Source organism: Struthio camelus, chromosome 6, assembly GCF_040807025.1.
Source record: "Struthio camelus isolate bStrCam1 chromosome 6, bStrCam1.hap1, whole genome shotgun sequence".
Taxonomy (NCBI): Eukaryota; Metazoa; Chordata; class Aves; order Struthioniformes; family Struthionidae; genus Struthio; species Struthio camelus.
In genome coordinates, this window is record NC_090947.1 from 32,033,550 (window position 1) to 32,054,379 (window position 20,830).

Consider the following 20,830-nt stretch of genomic DNA (forward strand, 5'->3'; position numbering starts at 1 on the left):
TTGCTTTTCTATTTCTTTTGTTGTTTTTAATGACAAAGCTCTGTAACTTGGAGTAATCATCAAAGATACAGTCCTGTACAGTACATAGACTGGTTTTTTGTAAGAATCTACTTATCTGTCAGTCATGTCAATGATTAGAGAGTATCAGTGTTATGTATACTACATACTGTCATTTTGATATAATCAAAATGGGAAGTATGAACTTTGTGTGTTATCAGTATTCTTTTGGGGCAGATCAAAAGGGTTTTTCTTCCACCTTCATCCCAAATTCTGAAGTTGTGTTCTAACCTCGTTGTTTTCCTCTTTTGTGGCCACTTTTTTTGAAGCTTTATATTTGTCCAAACGCATTCAGTAATTTTTGGCAGACTTAGAATCATGTGCATAGCAAAACACTGAGAACTTAATCATTTTTTATCTATGAAAAATTCTTTAAAAACATGATGTCTATTAACTTAGCTGCTGTTGGCGTTGTTCATCATGTATACTGTTTTCTGTTATTTGAATTCATCCTGGAGTCTGGTTGGGTTTTTTTCCCTAGTTTTTTATATCCTTGAGTATAGTGTGCGCTTAAAAATTTGACTGGTGAGGACAAGAATTCTGTGTTGCATACTTCCTTCTCCCTACATCCCTTATTTTACTTTTAATCCTCTTCCCATGCAGAACCAAATCTCTATCTTCCTCCGCCCCACCTCCAGACTTCACAGAAGTTGAAGAGCCATGAATAGACAGCATTTTAGGATCTGGAGACTCCATTGGGTCAGTCCTACAAATCTGGGCTTCCAGTGCCCCATCCCACAACTGGCATATTGGTATTTTGCTGGTCATGGGTCTTGGTGAAAGACAATTTAGGAGGGGAAGAAGGCACAGAAACAGTGTTTTTTCTTGAAGGTCTTGTTCACTAGTACCTTCAACAGCTTATGAAATGTTTGTGAAAAATTTCCAGTAAACTCTGTGGTTATGACCTCCTCTGGAGGTCTCCAGAGGATTTTTAAATCAGAAAGGCTAAAATTTGAGTATGTGTAATAGAAATAGTCAACTCTACGTTATTTACAGTAAAGATTGGGAAAGGGAAAATAACCCAAATAAAAGGGGAAACAATGTAAGATAAATGATGGAGAATTAATTACAGGTACATATTTGGGAAAAAAAAAAATTGTGTCTGGTTTTCTGTGGAGAGCAGGGTCAGCTTTACAACAGTAACAGGTAGTGTGGGGTCTCCTAGAAGCAGCACTGTACTTTATGGAAGCCGGGGTTTTTGGTGAAAAGCTGACCCTATTTAACCTGCAATTTACATAATCTTCTCATGGACAATAGAGAGTTAATTGTATTCCGGCTTCTGCACAAGCAAGCTAAATTTTAGGCAAAAACTGTCTTGTGGTAGCCCTTTAAAGTAAAGGCACAAATTACAAGAATGAATGCTATCTGAACCCTAGTAGCTTTTCATCTTATAATAATAATTCTTTACATATGCATGCATGAAATTTAGTATGGAAATTGCAAAGTGAGAGGTTTTTGTCTTCATTATAATGAAGTGCCATTAAAACAAGAACTTACGTAAACCAATCCAAGAGCTCTGTGAAACAGTACAAATTAGCTAAGCTGTTTATGCTATTGGAGTAAAGCTTGCAAAATAAGATTAAAAGAGATTATTTTTAACAAAATTGAGAAATCTATCTGGAATGTCAAAGAACGTTTCCAGCAAACTATTATGAGTGCTGATGGCTGTTGGCATGGAGGGACGTGATCTGCACTGATCCCACTGCAAGATCAGAGACATATTGTGATAGTTATGTTTACTCAATAATCTACTGTGATTTTTTTTAAGTTTATAAAATATCTGTGGCCACTTGCTGAATATCTGTAGCCATAGATTTAAATTCAGAAGGTCATCTATGGTACAGATGCTGATTTAAAAAAAAAAAAAAATTTATCTCTTAGTAATGCTAAAAATATCGGTAAATCAGTCTGTATGAATCAAATGAGTGATCTTCTTAGGAACGTTCCAGGCTGGCTTTTAAATTTTCAAAATGAATTTCTGCTGGCAAAAATAGTGAGGAAATAAATGGACATTTACCATTGTATGTTGTAAGACCGTAAAGTTGAGATGAACACTTATTTCTCCAAGTGGTCTTTATGATGTAAAATATTGAAATATAGTTTAGGGAACTGAAACTGGAACAAGCAATCCGAAGTCCTGCGTTACAAAGTAGAGGTGCTGTCTCTGTGGTGGAGCAGGACCTAACCGTAATGCAGTTTGACCCAGTGCTTCGTGGGATGCCAGATTTAAGTGCCTATAGAGATTAAGTGCAAGGCACGTATATCACCATGTGCTGGATAGTTTCAGCACTTCTGAGCAGCACCACATTCACAGGGCAAATCCAGAATACCTGTACTGAACTGTGCTACTAGTCCAGTAGTTTGGAGTTTACCATGCATGGACCCTGGAAACTGAGCACTCCTAACATGCGGCGGGCCAGTGAACTCTCTCTGAAGCGCTGCTTTCCCGCTGAAGCGCCCCTGTAAGCAGTTCTGCTGAAGAGAAGAGCCTCTCATATGCTCTAACCGAACTACTCCTGAGAAACCGACCAACGGAATGCGAAATGCAACTGAAATATTTGAGAATATATTGGGGGAGGTATTTAATCTCTGAGCCTTAAGTCAAGCAATAATTCAGATATATTCTGTAGCAGAAAGAACACAGAAGTGGATTAAACCAGACATAAAACAGGAAGATGTAAATTAGTTTGTGGGAGAAAATGACAAGTCCAAGGTTTCTAGTGACTGAGTAGCTGGAAACACTGAATAGGTGTCCCTAGCCTCTCTGGGTGGTAAATGCGGTCTTTCTGAGGAAACTGGTACAGCTGTGTGTAGTAACCCTCTGAAAAAGTTGACAAATGGAAGAAAGGGTTTTGTCCTTCAGTTGCTACTGGTCATTAAAGCTATATTAACATAATGCTCCTTTGAAAGGTATCTTCTAACAGAACTGAAGTACAGCTGTAAAGACATGAGAGATAATAAGTCCCACAAAGATGCAACCTGTTCATCTCTTTTTCAGGGTCCATCTCGTACAGGGACCTCCTTTTTTCCACAAAGAAAGAGGAAAAAATCTTTCTGTAATAAGCATTTTAGTAAAATTCATTAGGTGGGCTTTCTGGGTTTTTTTGTTTGTTTGTTTTTTGTTTGTTTTGTTTTTGTTTGTTTGTTTAAGTTCTAGAAGTTTGAAGTACTTTGTCATGAAAACACTGATAAAAACCTTAGAAAATGAGCCGTTCACCTTTGTCTACCCAGATCCTCAGCCATTGAAAGTCAGTGTTGCTTCAATAAAGCTGCTCCGTACTGGTGCTAGTGTTGAAAACAGGTTTCGAGTCAGACAGAAATTGTGGAGCACTGAATTGCTGGCTTATGCTCTTGAATTGTGTGCCCATGAAATAACCTCTACTTCTGAGACCACGAGAAGAAGATATAAACACTGTGCCTCTAATTTTAGGCACCCACTTAGATGCCTAAGCTAAGACACTTGCCTTCATGTGTATCTTATCCAGGCAGCGCAGGAACAAATCAGCCTTCTCAATTAAATACCTGAGCTGACTTTACCCAGCTTCGCAGCTGAGTTCCTAGGTTTAAGTCCAGGCTTTGCAACACCTACTTGCTGAACAGTTGCAATTATTAAGAGCAGTATGAGATGTTATTAGGGCATGTTTTGGAGCTTCTCTTCCGTTCAACAAGGCTAAAATTCATATCAAAGTGGTCAAAAGATGTTTTTTTATGTCATTTCCAAGCGTGGAGAAGCCCTTGGATGTCCTGCCCTACTCAAATTATACATTTTTTTTCAGTTTCCCAGTTCAGATGTTGATTCTGTTTCCATTAGATGTTTGCTGTTGTTTCCTGCAGAGTGTAATAAACGATATAAATCAAGTAGTCGTGTTTTAAAGAATTACAAACCCATAAGGAGTTTAATTTGTCTCCTGAAGAGAGAGCCAGCCACTGGGTGGACTGGTTGTGAGTAGAGTAGTTAATGGTTCATTGGTAACCATTAAGCAACTCGAAAATATCTGTCCTTTGAGAGTAAGCTGAGCTCTGCTAAGCAAAGGAAAGGGGAAAGGAAAAAAAAAAAAAAAGCATAGGATAGCAGCAGGATCACAATGCCATCATTTAAATGGGATGTTGCCATTGGAGGGTTAGAATAGCTTCTCGCAGGGAAGTATAATAGAAATGTATCTTTGCTATGTCTTTAAAAGCACTTGAGATGGCAGTTTTATTGAATACAAATACATTTATATTGATTCATAAAAAGTAACCTGTTACAAAGCAATGCAATTGTTGGCACCATTTGTTAAGTGTAAGGCAGAAGTACTTCAATAAGCCGTTAAGAATGAATTTTCACAAGCACTTTAACTGAAGTTCAGCTTTTTCCAGCTTGCACCAAATACAGCAATTGATTATTTAAGTCCTATGCAAACTATTGCAAACTTGATTCTACTCTGACAACCTTGATGACTTAAGTCAGAGGCTCTGTACAACTAGCAGCCCTGTGAACCTCTCCACAAGCAGTCCAGTGCTGTTCTTCAGGGACTTTCTCCGACCTTAGTCGTTATTGGTCCATTTGTTCTTTACATCCTTTGCTGAGATACCAAAATGGTGATCGCCTGAGATGTAATAATCCATGTACTGGAGGGAAAAACACTCTGAAACTAATCGGAAGGTGAATAATTTTGAACAATAACAAGTTTTCATTGCTGGTTGCCTGGGACAGTATGTGCAGTAAGTCTAGTCTGAGCTAAAGGGCTCCAATGCACTTTAACTCGGTCTCCTCAAGGGTTATAAACCTTGCAATGTGGCTGAGATAACTGATTAGTTATGTTTTTAAGAAATGACTAACTGAGGAACCTAAGATGTCCTGATCAGTAACGTGGAGATTTTCTTCTAGTTTTGGGCAAGACATAAAACTTCATGCAAAATGAAACATTTTTCTAGCTTTATCATTCCAACTGCTAAATTGATTTCACTTTATTAGTTTATTATATTGTTTAAGGTGCAGAAAATATCCGTATGTTAAAATGTCAACAGTTAAATGTATTGCTCTTCCAGGAAAGAAGCAATTGACTCAAATAGTGGAAGAAATGGTTTTGTATGTTAGTGATTTGCCTTAAGGCTGCTGTTTGGAGAGTCTTGCTGGGGTTTAATAAATCTGCTGCTATCTTAAAAAAAAAAAAAAAAAAAAAAAAAAAAAGGACGTTATCTCAAAATCAACCGAAAACTTGCTCTGAACAAGTTCTGTACCCTCCTTATCTCAGCATTTCCACTATACAACATTTTGTTATTACTGTGTGTGTGTGTAAAAAGTTCCCCGCTGGTCAAATTGCTTCCCTTTCCTCTGCCTCCCACAATACTTGGGAATAAATAACTGAGGGAGAAGTTGTCTGTCCAGACTCAGTTTACAGATTTTTCTAAGATTTTACCTAGGGCTGTGAAATGTCCTGCTGAAGTTAACAGTTTGAAACCCCTTTTTTTTCCATGTGGCCAAGCGTTCTGAGAGATGGACTAAATAAATCTGTTAATTAATAGCATACTATAACGTATGCTTAGAAAGTTAGTATATTTCTCAACTTGTGAGTATATAATATCAAGACAAAAGATGACAAAATGATAGCATTATGGAAATAGAGAAATCCTTAATCTGCTTGCAGAGTAAATATAAATCCTTTATGCATCTCTTGGTATTTAAAATAATTCTTTTCAACACCGTGACTTGTATTCAGATCTATTATTTTTTTCATATATTTTTATTACTTTTGACCATCTCACATATTTTCAAGCTTTTCTTTCAGTGTATTACTATGAAGGAGTTCATAGCAGGAAAAAAATATGTTGTAGAGAAACTTCGCCATGTGTTATTTACATGCCTATTATTCAAAAAGATGTCTTTAATTTTTTAAGTTATCACTGTAACAATGATGTTTACTTGAGGCCAGAGCTAACTTTTTTCATAGACTGTGCACAGTGCATGCACAGTGGCTTTCTGCTCTTACAGGTGCAATGTAAATACATTATCTAAGCACTATTTACCAGAGTTCCTTGTCGCAGACTGTTTTCTGTCGGTCATTAAAAGCACTTGATAATGGAATGCTATATCCTAATTCAATATGCTTTTCTAGCCACTTGAAAAGAGGTGAATTGTCAAGATATCACAGTAGTAATTTCTCAAGCAATTTACTGTGCTTCTTTCTGAAAATTTTCTGGTGTATCAGACAGTGTCAATTGTGCTAGCTGTATTTCCAGTTCCGTTGAACTTTAATTGATAAGGAAAAGGTTAATAGATACAATGATAAAATAAAGTTTTTAACATTTTCAGTCTTGTGCAAGCCGTAATTGACATTTTCCAAAAAGGGATATTTCACATGTCATTTAAAATCTGTGGCCAAGCAGTTGCTTCCCGTGGGCGTGCGCATTTGTCTTTCAAAAACAACAGCCCTCAAAAATCTCCACTTTGCATTTTTGAAAGGTTAATTTTGGAATTTCTTTTCCAAATTCTTTTGGAATTTCTTTTACTTTTGGAATTACAATAATAAGTATGCTTAGAAAAGAAGGTAGGTGCTACAATAAACCTGTCTGCTAAATACTAACCCTTTTTATATTTTCAGAAAAAAGCCAAAGGCCAGCTGCTGTTTGAACAGATCATGTATCATCTGGACCTTATAGAGAGCGACTACTTTGGATTAAGGTTCATGGATTCCGCACAAGTGGCGGTGAGTAACAGAGCTTTTTGACTGTCGGTAGAAAAAAGAGCAAAAACTTAATATTGACGTAAATCCTACGAGGAAACTGCCTTCCTTGAATTGTTTTGTGCAGCAGGTCTGTGGTATGTTAGTTTAATGAACCTTCCACTGCAAACACTCTCTAACATATTGCAACACTTTTGTCCCTTGCATTCATGTCTTTCACTTGTTCCTGTCAGACCTTCTGTTTGCTTGGCCCTTCATGCAATGACAGTGTGGAGAAGGTTGTCCTTTGCCAGTGCATAGTGCCATCAACGTTCTTGTTAGCAAAAATCCTCTCTCTCACGTTTTCTGGGGAAATGCTCTTAGCAAGAGGGGCGTACATCTAATTTGCTCAGATCTGTTGTGAATGAGACTAGAAATTGTTGGGAGGACATGTAGATGTATTTATACATATTGTGGTTTGAGTAGAGGGTTCTTGCAAGTGTAAGTTTGTTTGTAAAAATGTCTCTGCTTTTGAAAAGAAAGCAGTGAATTGTTTGTCGGAAGCAACCACAGTTCTTTTCATCTGCCCTTGTACAGCTTTATATGGATGCTCCTTATGGCTGAGTACTTAATCCTGCCCCCAAGGAAAACTACATGTTTTCTTCATGTTGTTTTTATTTTCTTCTTTTGTTTTGAAATATCATGTTGTATTTAGAAAGTCTTTGTATATATAAACAACTGTTGTTTTAAATGAGGAGTTGCACAGTGAGTAGTTTCTGACTCTGTCTTGCATCCCCGTAACTTAAACCCGTATTTGTTTATTGTAATGCTCCTAGGTAGAAATATGTCTGGGTTTTCATACTGTGTATGCCAAACTTACTTATGCTAGATGTATGACCCAACTGTCTGTGTTTCAAGTCCACTTAGAATTATTTCATGATTAGGATGGCAAAGTGGAAGCGAAGACAATTGCTGCTGAGCTAAATGCCTGAACTGTTCTAGATCAGCGTACAAAATGAACGCAGTCACATTTATTGTTTGACTTCTGTGAAGGTGTATGTCCAAATTGAAAACAAACAAGCAACAATGGTTAGCGTTTCTTGATTAGCAGGAGTAGCTGCTAGTGGACTGCAGTCTCCAAGTAGTAAAAATGTTCTTAAACCTCTTGCAGAAAAAGTACGGAAAGAGAAGGAAAAGATCTTTATACTAAACGAGAAATTAGTATAAGTGATTTCTCCTGTCAAGAGAAAGTAATAACAAGTAAAAAGAAGACATTTTGGCTAACCAGCAGTGTACTAGAAGGAAGAGAGCATCCTTCAGTGTCAGTGATTGTGTCCAAATGAAAAAACTAGAAAGGATTATAAACCTTGGCACATGGCATACAAAGCACAGCAAGGCTGCCCCAGCACAAGGCATTACAGCTAAAAAGGTTGCATACGGTGGAGGAGTATTCTGTTTTCATACTTTTCCTGTTGCGTCTGCTTTTGGCCACGGTCATATCTTTAGTCAAATGAGCTCACTGCCGCCAGTTTTATGTTTTCCTATTATGTTCTTTTATTTCTTCTTGCCTGCCTGCCTGCCTGTTGCTGGCTTTTCAGTAAAAGCACTTTGAGAGAGCATAGAAGGCATAGTGATTGGGTATAGGCTGCCCTCAGTAGTACAACTGCGTGGGAGAATAAGGTAGGGTGCAAGCAGCAAAGGTACAACCAAAGGACAACATGATTACTTACTCTAGAAATCTTAATAATGTGTTGTAAAAAATGATTGAAGTTCTTTTTACCATCCAGGGATTTTAAAGAAAATATATTTTCCTTATCTTTAACAGCAAGTTATTGCGTTGCCGTAGGTCATTTGTGTTTTTTTAATCAACCTACAACAGTCTATTGAATACCATTTTATATTTATTAAAAAAAAAAAGTCTGCTAGGTTAAACGTGTACAAGCTAGGATGTTGAGTATCCGTAGTAAATGGCTCCCTTACTTTTATCTTCCCAATTTTTTCTTGGGGGGGGGGGGGGGGGGAGGAGAAGGAGGAGGAGGAGGAGCAGGAGCAGGAGTGTGTGCTGAGATACTCAATGGATGTTTAGGTACCCTGACTTCAGTTCTGCCATCTGCCTCTGAAGTATTTCCTTGTGCCTGAAGGGTCTGCAAGAACTCACAGGTAAAACTACCTGTATGATAAGCTTTTTCCTCTTGCTCTTCTGTTATCAAACACGGTTGGTTCATCTTGAAATGGGTACATAAGGGTTAATCTTTTCTGTCTTAGCAATGGCTTATGGCTTGCTTTTGTCCAGCAAATTGTTACTTCCGCTCCAGACCTTTTTGTTTCTTGACACTGTATAATTTACCAGGTACGAGCAATTTCTAATTTAGTTGGTTTCCTTTTCCTAACAGTGTGAGACTGAAAGGAGGCAATATAGAGGTAATAGTCTGTTTAAACTAGGTATTAATAATGCACTCTATATAACGAAGCAGTCAGGATTGCATTTTGCGAGGAGAGTTCAACACAACGGCGAGAAATAATTGCTTTGAGAACTGAAGAACTACAGCGATGGCAGCCTTTCTTGCAAAGTGAAGCTGGAAGCTGGCAAATTCTTGTAGAAACCCAATCTGCAGCTGGAAACAAAGGCACAGGCTAGCAGAGTTATTTGTCAAAGAGTATTCAGGAGGTTGGTTAAATAAACAGCATAAGAATCGAGGCCTGTAATGTGAATAAGTCTCCTGGCTCAGGAGGAGAGAATCATTTCTGGTACCCAATTTAAATCTAAATATATTGTCTCACTAGCCACTTGCACCTGAAGGTTTAAAAACAGAACAAAAAACCCTTTGCCCCAAACCTGCAATATGCAGTTAAATAGAAAATTGAGAAATTCCCACCTGCTTTAACTACAAATTAATTTTCAATAAGTCCATTCTAAACAACTGAAGCATGCCTTTCCAAATATGTTTGTATGACCTTTTTTTTTTTTTTTTTTTTCCTTATTTTGAGCTCCTTAAGTGATTATTAGACAGGCGTTTGAGTTTATGTTGCAGTGGGGGGGGAAAATTCAGATAATGCAAACTCTTCCTGACATTTTGTAGTTTAAGATTCAAACACTGGCTTCTTTAAAGAAGTTCTTGAAGCATTTTGTGAAGTGAAAGGATTCTCGTTTTCATGTGACTTTTGTGTTTGTTTTTAGTCTGATGGTTAGGAATGGATTTTTATAAGAGGCAGGAGGTGGCAAAAGGAGGTTTTTGCAATGTTGTCTGCAGTGTATCAGGCTCGATCTAAATCCCACTGAAGTCAGGGGGCAGGCTGCTGTTAATTTGAGTAGCTTTGGATCAGGCTGACAATGAGCAGTGCGACATGTCCAGTGGTATGAAAGACTGAGACTGGTAACTTGTTAGATTGTTTACTTTTCCCTTGAACAGTACTGGAAAGATGTTATTTCTAACAAGGAGTGCTGCAAATTTAACAGTGGCAAATTTCTAATTCTAATGTACGTTTTGCCGGCGTCAACTGCTAGATATTCCTAGTGGAACGGTAGGACACGTTATTTTGTTACTCTAGCAAACGTTTCATCTACTGTAGTATTTAATACTGAAAATGATTTGTATAGCCTTACACTAAGTATAGAGCCAGTAATTCCACAAAGTATTTAACCAGTTTTAGCCTCACCGCATTTATAAAGAGCTACCTTTACCCTACCTTTTTGAAATGTTGCTGATTTTTCTTTCCAAAGCAGCAAACTGTTTAATGACTTCCAGTACTCTATGCAGTATGCTGTTTTCATTGCTGGTTGTTTAGCAAACCTTTATCTGTGAATTTCAGCAGTGGACTGCGTGTTGAACAAACTCTCATCAAAATGTAAACTTGAAGGATCTTTGTGCCAGGTCCACTTGAATTCCATTTTAATCACTTGGAATAAATCTCAAGTTTCCTGACGTCTGTGTGTGACCACGCATGTATTGTTTGTGTCTTCCTTCCTCTCCATTCAAAAGCAGTTCTGTTCCCTTTTTACACCCTCTTGCACACCCCTTACCCTGCAAACAGAGCTCCTGTAGGCAGTGGGGCTAAGAGCTGAGCAGAGCAAAGTGCTATCAGTGCCTGTCTCGGGCCTCTCAGCCGCCTGCCACTGGAATGTGGAGGAGATGAGAGAAAACAGGCTGGAGATGAACCAGACGTGCACAGTCCCTCCCGAAGCCTATAAATGGCTCTCTTCTTACATGGCATACCAGGTCTTCTGTATCCAAATCACCTGCAAGCCTCAAAACAGATAGTTTATATGCTTTCATGGTAAAGGAAGGAGAAAGTAAATGGTTTCTTACAGCAGGTGAGTTTATGGAGTAGGAAAATTATGCAGCCTCTCTTTTTAAAGCAACGAAAATTGCCTAACTCCATTTCACTGTCACTTCCTCCTTAAGTTTTCTTCTTTATTCTTTAAAAAAAAAAAAAAAAAGAATTTCAAATTGCTTTCTTTAACTACTGTGCATTGATAGTCAACCAGAACCATTTTAACTGCATGTATGGCAACGGTAGATGGGTCGGTTATTCTGATCTACATCTAATTTATCAGTCACTGCATATCCTGGCTGTATTACGGGTTGACTTTATATCTTCTCTGGAGGACGCAGGGCTGCTCTGCAAACAGGAATGTGTTTGCACTTGGCACTGCAACCTGAAAATACCGGTTCTTTGTCATACCCCTGTTGCTTCTCTGTCCTCTTTGGGGCCCAACGTGAACTTTGCAGCATGTAGTTTGACGAAAGGAGTGTTGCTAATTACATAATCCTGTCTGTATTAGTTGCAAGGTGACATCTGGAATGAACCAAAGGAGATGATGTTCCTGGGCATTGTGAGCCATCCTGGCCACAGTGTGCAAAGTAGTTCAGTGAAGACAATTATGTTGAATAGGGTGCAGTGTTTACTGTTTAACTGAGTCACATCCTTTGGAGGAGGGAGCTGTTTGCATGGTCACGGCACTTTGAAGGAGATCTCTACCGCTAGTTGTATGTTAGTTCCAGCTTCTTCTTTAATTTCTGATGTGAACAGTGTGAGTATATGCAGTTATTTTAGGGAGCATGGCATATGCATGTGGAAGTTTCCCTCAACCTGTCATCTGCAGCTCATTTTTCACATGCTCTTACATGCAAAATAAATGAAGCCATTTTTCTGGCTTCAGGGAATTAGCCATGATGTCCAATACATAGCTTATAATTAGCATTAGTAGATGAGGCACAGTCTTCTGTTCTCCCATGTGACAATTGCTAAAATGTCAGCTCTGAGTATTTTTTTGAGAACTAGGAAGAGCTGACCTGAGCTGTGCTCAGACACAGAGACAGCCTTGTGGTTATTTATGACAGTTGAATCATCTAAAGGAAATGACTGAAAGACGTGAATATTTATTTTGTCTCTGCACCTTGCCTGTAAGTATACATCACAAACTGAGCTGAGTGTCAGAAAGTCAAGTTATGGTTTATGCCTCTCTGACTCCCTGTCACTGGCTGACCTACAGATGTGGAATTTGGGTTTTGTTTGTTTGGACTGGATGAGATTTTTAGTAATTAAAGTGGTTTGTCAATACATTTTTTTCAAGTAGATGATACTTTCTTGAAGATCAGCTACAAATAACGTACTGTATTGATATTTCTGTTGTAGTTGTTCAAAACTAACGTTTTGCATTACAAATTTTGAGTTCAGGTATCTACTTCTAAGTATCAGGTTACTTGTATGCTTATCATTCCTTCAAGGTAACTGTCTAAGACCCGTTGTTGTACAAGTTAATCCATATTTTTAGAATAAAGCACTCTGATAAGCACTGAGCTGTGAATTGTAAAAGATTTGAATTAGATTGTTTTAATGGACTACTTGATGGTCTTCACTAATGAATGGATTTTTTTCCCCCTTTTTTGTTTCTCTCTAAGATTGCTTTATTGATAATTCAATTAAAGTAATTTATTTTTCAGCATTGGTTGGACAACACAAAGAGCATTAAAAAACAAGTTAAAAGTAAGTATCCTTTCCATTTTCTTGGATATGTTTTTTTTGGATCTGTTAAATATTTAACATGTAGGAGGCACAGAGAATTGAAATTCATGTTGGGGGGGGAAGGGGACAATGTTCTGAGAGGGGTAATTAAAGGACAAAAAACTGGCATGGTGCTGTTGATCATTTAAAAAATCCCTTCCCTCTGTAGCTTGTATTACCTTAGTCTAATGTCCTTAATTAAGCGTGCTAGATGCTTGTTAGTCATAGTTTTAAGTGGAGTCAAAGCAGCTGAAGATGCTTTGACATTATAGATGTTTATTCTCACTATAGGAAAACTTGGCTTGAAGCCTGCATCCTTTGCTGCCGTGCCGAATGCCCTCACCTATTTGTGTTCGGTCTGTCAAGTCATTACACACTTCACAAGGGTTTATTGTGGCCGGCTAGTTTCAGTGATGCATGCTTGGGTAATCTGTGACACCAGATGATTTTGTTTAGCAGCTTCCTTGCTGTCCGCTGTGGGATTTGTGGTTCTATATTAATAAAACAGAAATTTTGGAAGCATTAACAGAGAGAAAATCTCTCCTGTTTTATGCAAACATCAGACAGAATGCTGCATATTTTTAAAGCGCTGTTAATCTATCTTTTTGCTGAATTAACTATTTGCTTTCCTGAAAAGAAGGTTCTTCCACAGAAGGGCTTAAATCCCCCTAAAATATGTCTAGAACTCTGGAGTAACTTGGCCTAAGTTTTCAACAGTGGCTATTTTCCAGAACTCCGGAAAGGCCTTATATAGACCAACAGAGTACCAGGGATTTGGTTGAGTGCAGAGCCAAGACCCGCAGCTTTCTTGGTGATGGATAGAGCCCTTAAGAATAGGGATTAACTTAGATTTGTCTGTTCTTGGCAAGACAAATCAACTTAATGTGATATGACTGCTGGATTGACATATAAAACTATTTTATGCATATGTTTAAATGTACTTTCATCGTAACATTTTCCATGCATTTCCTTGTCACAAAGGAATTCTTGCCTTAATATCCTGTGGTAGGACAGAGCCAATTTCAGTCAATTTTTGTGATGTGGTTCTGTATAGTAATAAATAACATATCTCATCCAGTAGCCCTTACTACTGTCTTGAATACGTTCTACTTTGCAGTTGGCCCACCTTATTGTCTGCATTTTCGTGTAAAGTTTTACTCATCAGAGCCCAACAATCTACGTGAAGAATTAACAAGGTAAGAAGGATTTTCTGAGGTACCCAGATAAGGCCAGGGAAATGTTTTTGTGGTATTTAAATGGAATTCATTAGAGCTACTCTTTCTTACGTTAGTTGGCTGTTTGTAAACGTATCTAATGTAGCTCTCATGACATAAGCGAGACCTAATATAAAAAGATCTATATATTTATTATATTTTTGATGCATCGTTTTTTATTAAGCACCTCTGATAACTGATCTGCGTAGTCCATACACAACGGACAGAGATTTTTACTGAACAGAACAGCTGTCATCACTCTTTCTTTATCCTGTATATATTGCATTTAATTTAAGCTGTATGCAGTTGACCTATCTGTTTAGGCAGGAAAGCATTGAACTGTAATTTAGGGCTTCTCTTTGGCAAAAATAAATTCAGTTATGTTTCATTACTTCTGTGGTCTTTGCAAAACATATGCAGAGGGAAAATATTTTACCATCATGTTGAGATGCAAGTTGACAGTACCACATGTGCAGGATGATATTATCAGGTGAACAGTGGTTCCTCTTGAAGAAAGCTTCTCACAAATCCGTTCCTAGTTCTGTATTTCATGTTGGATTGAGACATATTTGGCATGTTTTGAAAGAGAATGCAACTTATCTTTAAGCAGTAGCAATCCATTGTAAAAGGCAATTTTTCTTTGCATGGTTGTCACCGCTGCTGGTGAGGATCCCATTTGGAGAGAAGACAAAGATGTTTTTTCTTAATAGCTGTAGACTCTTCATACCCTCAGCCATTTATAATAAAGAGCGTGAGACGCATTGTTTATTTAGGTTTACGCTGTGCAGATCTTGGGTCTGCACCTTAGCCGAATCCCTAGGAACTCTACCAGGAAGATTATAGCGGCATTACCCTTTATAGCCATATATGCACTGTGCTGCTTCCATGCAATGACATAAAATTATAGTTGTTCTTCTTTAATTCTCTTTTGGTGACCTGGACAGCGAGATGAAACCAGAAAATGTTTTACCTCCTAATTCATGTTCTGAATAAACCTTTAACTGTCTTTTAAAAAAAAAAAAAAATCTACATCTGTATCTGCCATTATGAAACGTTTTCATCCAAGTTGACTGAGTTCTGCCGGTCAGACCTTGCTATACAGGTTTTAGCCTAGCAGATTTGAAACCTGAGGGCTCTTAAACCCTGTCTGTCTGCTTAGCTAATCCCCCAGAACTGAAAAACAGAAAGTCTTTTCTGTTTTGAGGCAATCTTACACCTTAAAGAAGCAGCAGGAAGGAGAGCTCTAGTAGGAGTTATAGGGGTCACTAAGAGTGGTTTTCCAAGGTGTCCAGCTTTTCTTTGCACGGCAGGACACCCAGTTGGATCCTTTTGTCAGCTTCCACAGATGCGGCTCACTTGCCTTTTCTGTCAGATGCCCATCAGATGCTCCCAGCCGGAGGTCATGTGACACAGCTTAAGCATGGGAATTATGCTTGAATTGTTTGCAAGTGTTATATGGCTAGTAAGCACAGGCTGGTCACTTCTACTATATACTTGAAAGCTGTGCTAATTCTTTTGATATCTGATGTCAGTACCAAACAAATGTATTCCCACTCTAGAGGCCAGTATTCAAAAAGGCTTTAGATAATAAATGCTTTGACAAAGTATTAATGGAATACCTCCTAGCATTAGGATGAGGGAGAAAGAGTAATTTGCATTTAGCAGTTTCACTCAGCATCAGCCCTTCTTGTAACAATAATGCCTACAACTTGCAAAATGAGTACGAATGCAAAAGAGGAGCCTAGGAGAAACATAAAAATATGATTTACTAGGATGCTAAAGGATACCCTGGGATCAAATATATCATACTTCTTCTGAAAAGCTCTTGAAAAAAACATGTTCTTCTTGGGCAGCATCTAGTGTGTAGTCCTCTAGGTCAGTGACTGATGACATACAGAACCGGAGAGCAAGCTAGCAGAGCACAGCTGTCACTAACCCGGAACGAATGGCATGGAGCAGGTTAACGTCCAGTAAAGCAGCTAGATTTGTACAACATGCTAACACAGGGAATGGAGCCATGTCTCGGAATTTGAAAAACAGGCTTCATCACCATGAAGATGAAGTCACTGTCCCCTAACCAGTCTCTATCAGACTACTAAACGGAGCTATAATTGGATCATGAAGATGCCTTAGAGCATCAGGAGCCTCCAGGCACTCATTTCCAGAATGAATTGCTCATCTGTTTGTTGGGTCAAAGGAGTACTAAACCAGTTTCACAGCAGAGAAACAGATCAAGGTCTCTTAGTCGCATTTTCAGTCTCTTCGCATTATCATTGTTATTACTGGAATCAAGGATACCACCTCCTGTGGAGACTTCCAGAACTTTGTTACATTGTTTATTTTATGGCCATTTCCAAAAGTCAGACCATTTTGACACAGATTGCATGTGTCTTTAGAGGACAGTCACATCCCATAACAGGAGTGGAGTGTGATATTTAACTTTCTGCTTGATTTGAACTCTTACTGTCAACACAGAAAAAACACCTAATCCTCAAAACCAAAAAATGGTTTACCACTTAGATAATGAAATTCAGAGTGAAGTATCTGAAGAAGGCTAACAGTTGCATAAGGCAAGAAAATCGTAGGATTCTGTGAAACTTTGTAGACTCTGTGGATCCTGTTAACCATCTCCAGGTCCACTTTACTAAGTTCTTGTTGTTCAAGATTTGATTTCCAAGGGGCCTGTAGGAAGATCTGTATGCATTTCACATCCGTGTAAATGAGTATGAGGAGATATGAGGCACATATATTAATGACCACCGCTGTTGAAATAGAAGCGTTGTCTTGGCTTTATGTGTATGGCTTCTGTTCATCTCTAGTGGAATTCCTACTGGTTACCATTGTTGAAGTCAACCTTTTCAGCCGATGGGACTACTTTTATTTTTAAGGGAAAACTGTATACCATGTGGGGCAAGAGGGCTACTCTTTGTGGGTATTAGATCAGAAGGAGTGGCCTTTCACAGCAGAGGGATAAGTGCTTTTTATCCAATACTTGCCCAATTTCTAATCAAGAAGAGGAGTAGTAAATAAACAAGGTAGTGAAAGAAAGCTGGCTATGAAGAGTAAACAACTTGATAAGGCTGTAGCCTACTTTTTTTTTTTTTTTTAGTCACTTTGCAATCAGTTTTCTGGGTTAGATTTTAATTAAGCAATTCATATTATGAAATTTTATTTTTGAGAGATTGTAAATCTCTATTCTGTATATGCCCAAGTGGGATCGGGAGGGAGAAAGACAGAGACCGATTTAGGTCTTTTGGTCTTATTTGGGTTTATTTCTCTTTCATCGAGCACTGTAGTTCAAATTGTGGTAACTTATTGCTCTGAATTTACTTCATTTGAAACATGTGTAAGGTTTACTAACCCAGTTGATAAAGCCTTGAAAGATCACTGTACAATTTCTTCAATCTTGAAAACCTCTGTAAAGAAGAAAAATCTCTTTGGAGGGTGGGATTTGGGTGGGGGGGAGGGTGATCAGGGTATAGCTTCCTCCTGTTTGTTGAATGATACATTAGGACTATTAATCAATGACTTTTCTTTCTCATTTACTCCTGCAGATATTTATTTGTTTTGCAGCTAAAACTGGATATTCTTAGTGCAAAGTAAGTATTGCTAATAATAGCGTTAAACAGCCTTTTGGACAATTACAGGTGTGTTTAGCCAAGGGTTTATTGGGCTGTTGCATTTGGATAACTCATGTGTTTTGCCAAGTAATGGTATTTTTTTCCTCTAGAATATTACTACTGTGTGTATGTGTAGCAACAGAGGATTGCTTAAATAATGTAGTACTTATCTTTTGTTAATTTGCTGAAAATCTACTAATCCTTTTGCACTTCCTCATCCCAATCGTTTGCACTTTCTCACTGTTGAGTATTTGAGTTTTGTCTACTAAATAGCCACTGTCGGCTAAGGTTTTAACAAGGCATTTCTCTTATGGCAGATTGGAATGTCCTTTTGACACAGCTGTCCAGCTGGCAGCTTACAACATGCAAGGTGAGTAGATAAAGGTGTGGAAGGATACGTTTCGTAAACAGCTTTGTGTAGACTCTTATTACCTCTTTTAGTCTGTCGTAGTGATATCCAGAAAAAGGTTTCTATCCAGATGTTAGTGATCCAAAGTGAAGCACAACTCCTCTTACGAATAGTTTTGTTGATAGCATATATTGAAAATTACTTGATTTCTCAGCACACAGAGCAAGAAGATCTTGAATATGAACAGCATTGCCCTGAAACTTCTTTGCTCAGATGCTTGTGTGTAAACTTCTTCACTTTCACACAAGCCATAAGATGTGTAGTCTTCTTGAATTGCTTTGAGGTAGGAACATGGGTTACCATTTGTTTTCTTCATGCAGTTTCTGCCATGTGTTTTCATCTTTGTACAAATCAAATACAAAATTATTTTGATTCTGCACTCAAATGAAAAGTCATGTGTCTAAAACCCACCCAACTTTTGACTTCAGTGTATTTGCAGAAACACATTTATGTCACATGCACTCTTACTAACAAGTCATCTGTGACTTTCGATTCCAGTGTCAATGGCTTCTGAGAGCTGTGTTCTGACTTTGTGTAAGTTTTTTGTATGGGTGGTACATCACTGATCTTCATGGCCAGCGTCTTCTATTGTTTCGTTGAGGGATGTGATCCGAACAAATATTCAATTTGCTGTGGTGTTGAGTAGGGGAACTCACAAAAAAGGAGAGAAGTGGGTTGAAGTTTTAGAAATACATGCTAGAGAAGGCTTTGAGGTCCTTTACAGATGGTGTAGCTATGTGGCCTTGTTCTACCTGGTTTATTAGCATACAGAAGAATCCCAGAACTTCTACTGAAAAGTTTTCCTGTAGTCGTCTTTGCTGGAAAGGGTTTTGGATATGTGCCGTACCTTCGTGCCATGCAGATTCTCTATACGGCGTTCATCTTATAAACCAATGTGCTGTTGTACTTGCTTTGCAGAAGTTTGACTAAGTCACTGAAATTCTTGCTCTTTCAAATATTTTCCAAAGCACGTTTTGCTCTTAAGACAGGAACAGTGTTAACTGCTAATGGCCTGATCGTGTGTAGGCATAGAGAGTTGGGATGAAGTTGTAGAGAAACCTGCCTTGTTTTTTCCCTACTCTTGTTTGGGGAGAAAAAAAAATTATATTTATATGTATATATTCCATGCTTAGATGTGTCATCGTTTTAGAGTCTTAAGATGCAAGCATTCAGTGGATCAGTTTTTGGAAAAACAAAGTAATCCAATTAGGCCATAAATACATTGCTTTTTGTGCTATTTTTTTCTTTCCTCTTTCCACAATGAGGCCCTTACCAGAGCTTTAATCTTACTGTCTGACAGCTGTGTACTTTTTATTTAAATCAGCTGGAACCTAAGCTGGCTTTGACAGCATTCCTTTCAACAGAGGCAGGCGTGTTAGTGGGAGTAAATTATTATACAACTACAGACTTCCTCTGTCAGCGTTTAAAAAAAAAAAGGGAGGGGGGGAGGTTGCTCAAAGGACTATTACTATGCTTGCCATGTTCAGAAATCCAGGAAACAGGTTTTTATATTGTATATAGTTTTGTACCTTCAGAATAGTTTGTGCATTTATTTGACTTTTGCAGGTGGTCTTGAAGATCTTTCTTTTTTTTCCCCCTTCACAAGCATATGCATTTTTTCCAACAGAACAATTATTGACCTGTGCTGGATACTCAAGTTCCAAGTTACAGAGTACAGAGTTCCCGATTTTTGGATATAAGTTGAACATAAAGAAGCCACTTGAAATCATTGGGAGGAGCAAAAGCTTAGTGTCTCTGAAAATCAGGACATTGTTATATAGGTTTCTAACTGTGGGTTTCTGTATTTTAGGCATACATTGGTCTTTAAGAGCTGGACTTGTTAGCATCTGTGGGAAAGGGAGGTTGTGCTTTTGACGTGGCACACCCATTGCCTCGTATGTTCCAGTGAGCTCTCTAAATAGCATCTCCTATTGCCTCTGTAGAATGCGCAACAGTAGACCACGTGAGCCGTTTGACTGACCCATTAGGACATTTATTATGTCCGTAGATGAAAAGGAGAGAGAAAAATAGCAGCTGTGTGATTATCCCCTGACACAAAGTAATTTTAGAAGAACGAAAAATTTCCTAGCCGTTGAAATTGAAGTTGGTTTGTAGAACGGACAAATAATTTTATGAAAAATGTCAAAACTGTTTTTGCTGTTTTGAAATCTCGTGTGTTTTTAATTATTTAAGGCAAAATTGCATTCCGTAACTTTTATCAACTGTTGTCTCAGTAGAGATTTTATTGATTAAAAATGTTTCAGAACCTTCTGAAAGAAAAAAGATGACTTTCAAGGATGTTGATAATTTTCATTTACAAGAACCTTTTAAACCAATATATCAGCAGCACTTTGTAAGAATTAATGCAAAGGTTTTGAATAGACATTAGGATGAGACTTTCATTTTCTCCAGTTTACCTGTCAGGAAAGGTGAAACTGCAAATACTGGGAGGACTGATGGGAGAGGGGGAACAGCAAAATAAATTTAGTATTTTAAATCGATTGGCAAAGCGCACAGAAGTTCTTGTTAATATCTTCTGTCTTTGTTGGGGACATCGCTTGACATCACACTTCCTTTTATAGCTGAACTTGGAGACTATGATCCTGCTGAACATGTCCCTGAACTGGTGTCTGAGTTCAGGTTTGTGCCCACTCAGACTGAAGAGATGGAGCTAGCCATTTTTGAGAAGTGGAAGGAATGCAGGTACTAGATCTTCCCGTACATGCTCGCCAAGTGTTTGCCCAGATTTTTCTGTGAAGAGAATACATTAAAAAGATTATACTGAATCTTTTTCCATGGTCATGTTCAAGAACATAATTCTAATGTGGTTCCATCATATCTTGTAAGAGAATGTAATGTGAAAATTGAAGTTTTCCAAAG

The 20,830-nt window shown here is 38.1% G+C and overlaps 1 protein-coding gene across 3 annotated transcripts in view; it reads left to right on the forward strand.

Moving 5' to 3' along the window:
• Nucleotides 1-20,830, forward strand: part of EPB41L5 (erythrocyte membrane protein band 4.1 like 5) — a 64,341-nt gene that overhangs the window by 4,193 nt on the left and 39,318 nt on the right. For all 3 annotated transcript variants that reach the window (XM_068949001.1, XM_068949002.1, XM_068949003.1), the window contains exons 3-8: nt 6,642-6,746; nt 12,647-12,689; nt 13,825-13,903; nt 17,476-17,520; nt 17,859-17,911; nt 20,533-20,653. In XM_068949001.1, coding sequence (XP_068805102.1) covers nt 6,642-6,746; nt 12,647-12,689; nt 13,825-13,903; nt 17,476-17,520; nt 17,859-17,911; nt 20,533-20,653 — 446 coding nt within the window. The remainder of the gene's footprint in view (nt 1-6,641; nt 6,747-12,646; nt 12,690-13,824; nt 13,904-17,475; nt 17,521-17,858; nt 17,912-20,532; nt 20,654-20,830) is intronic.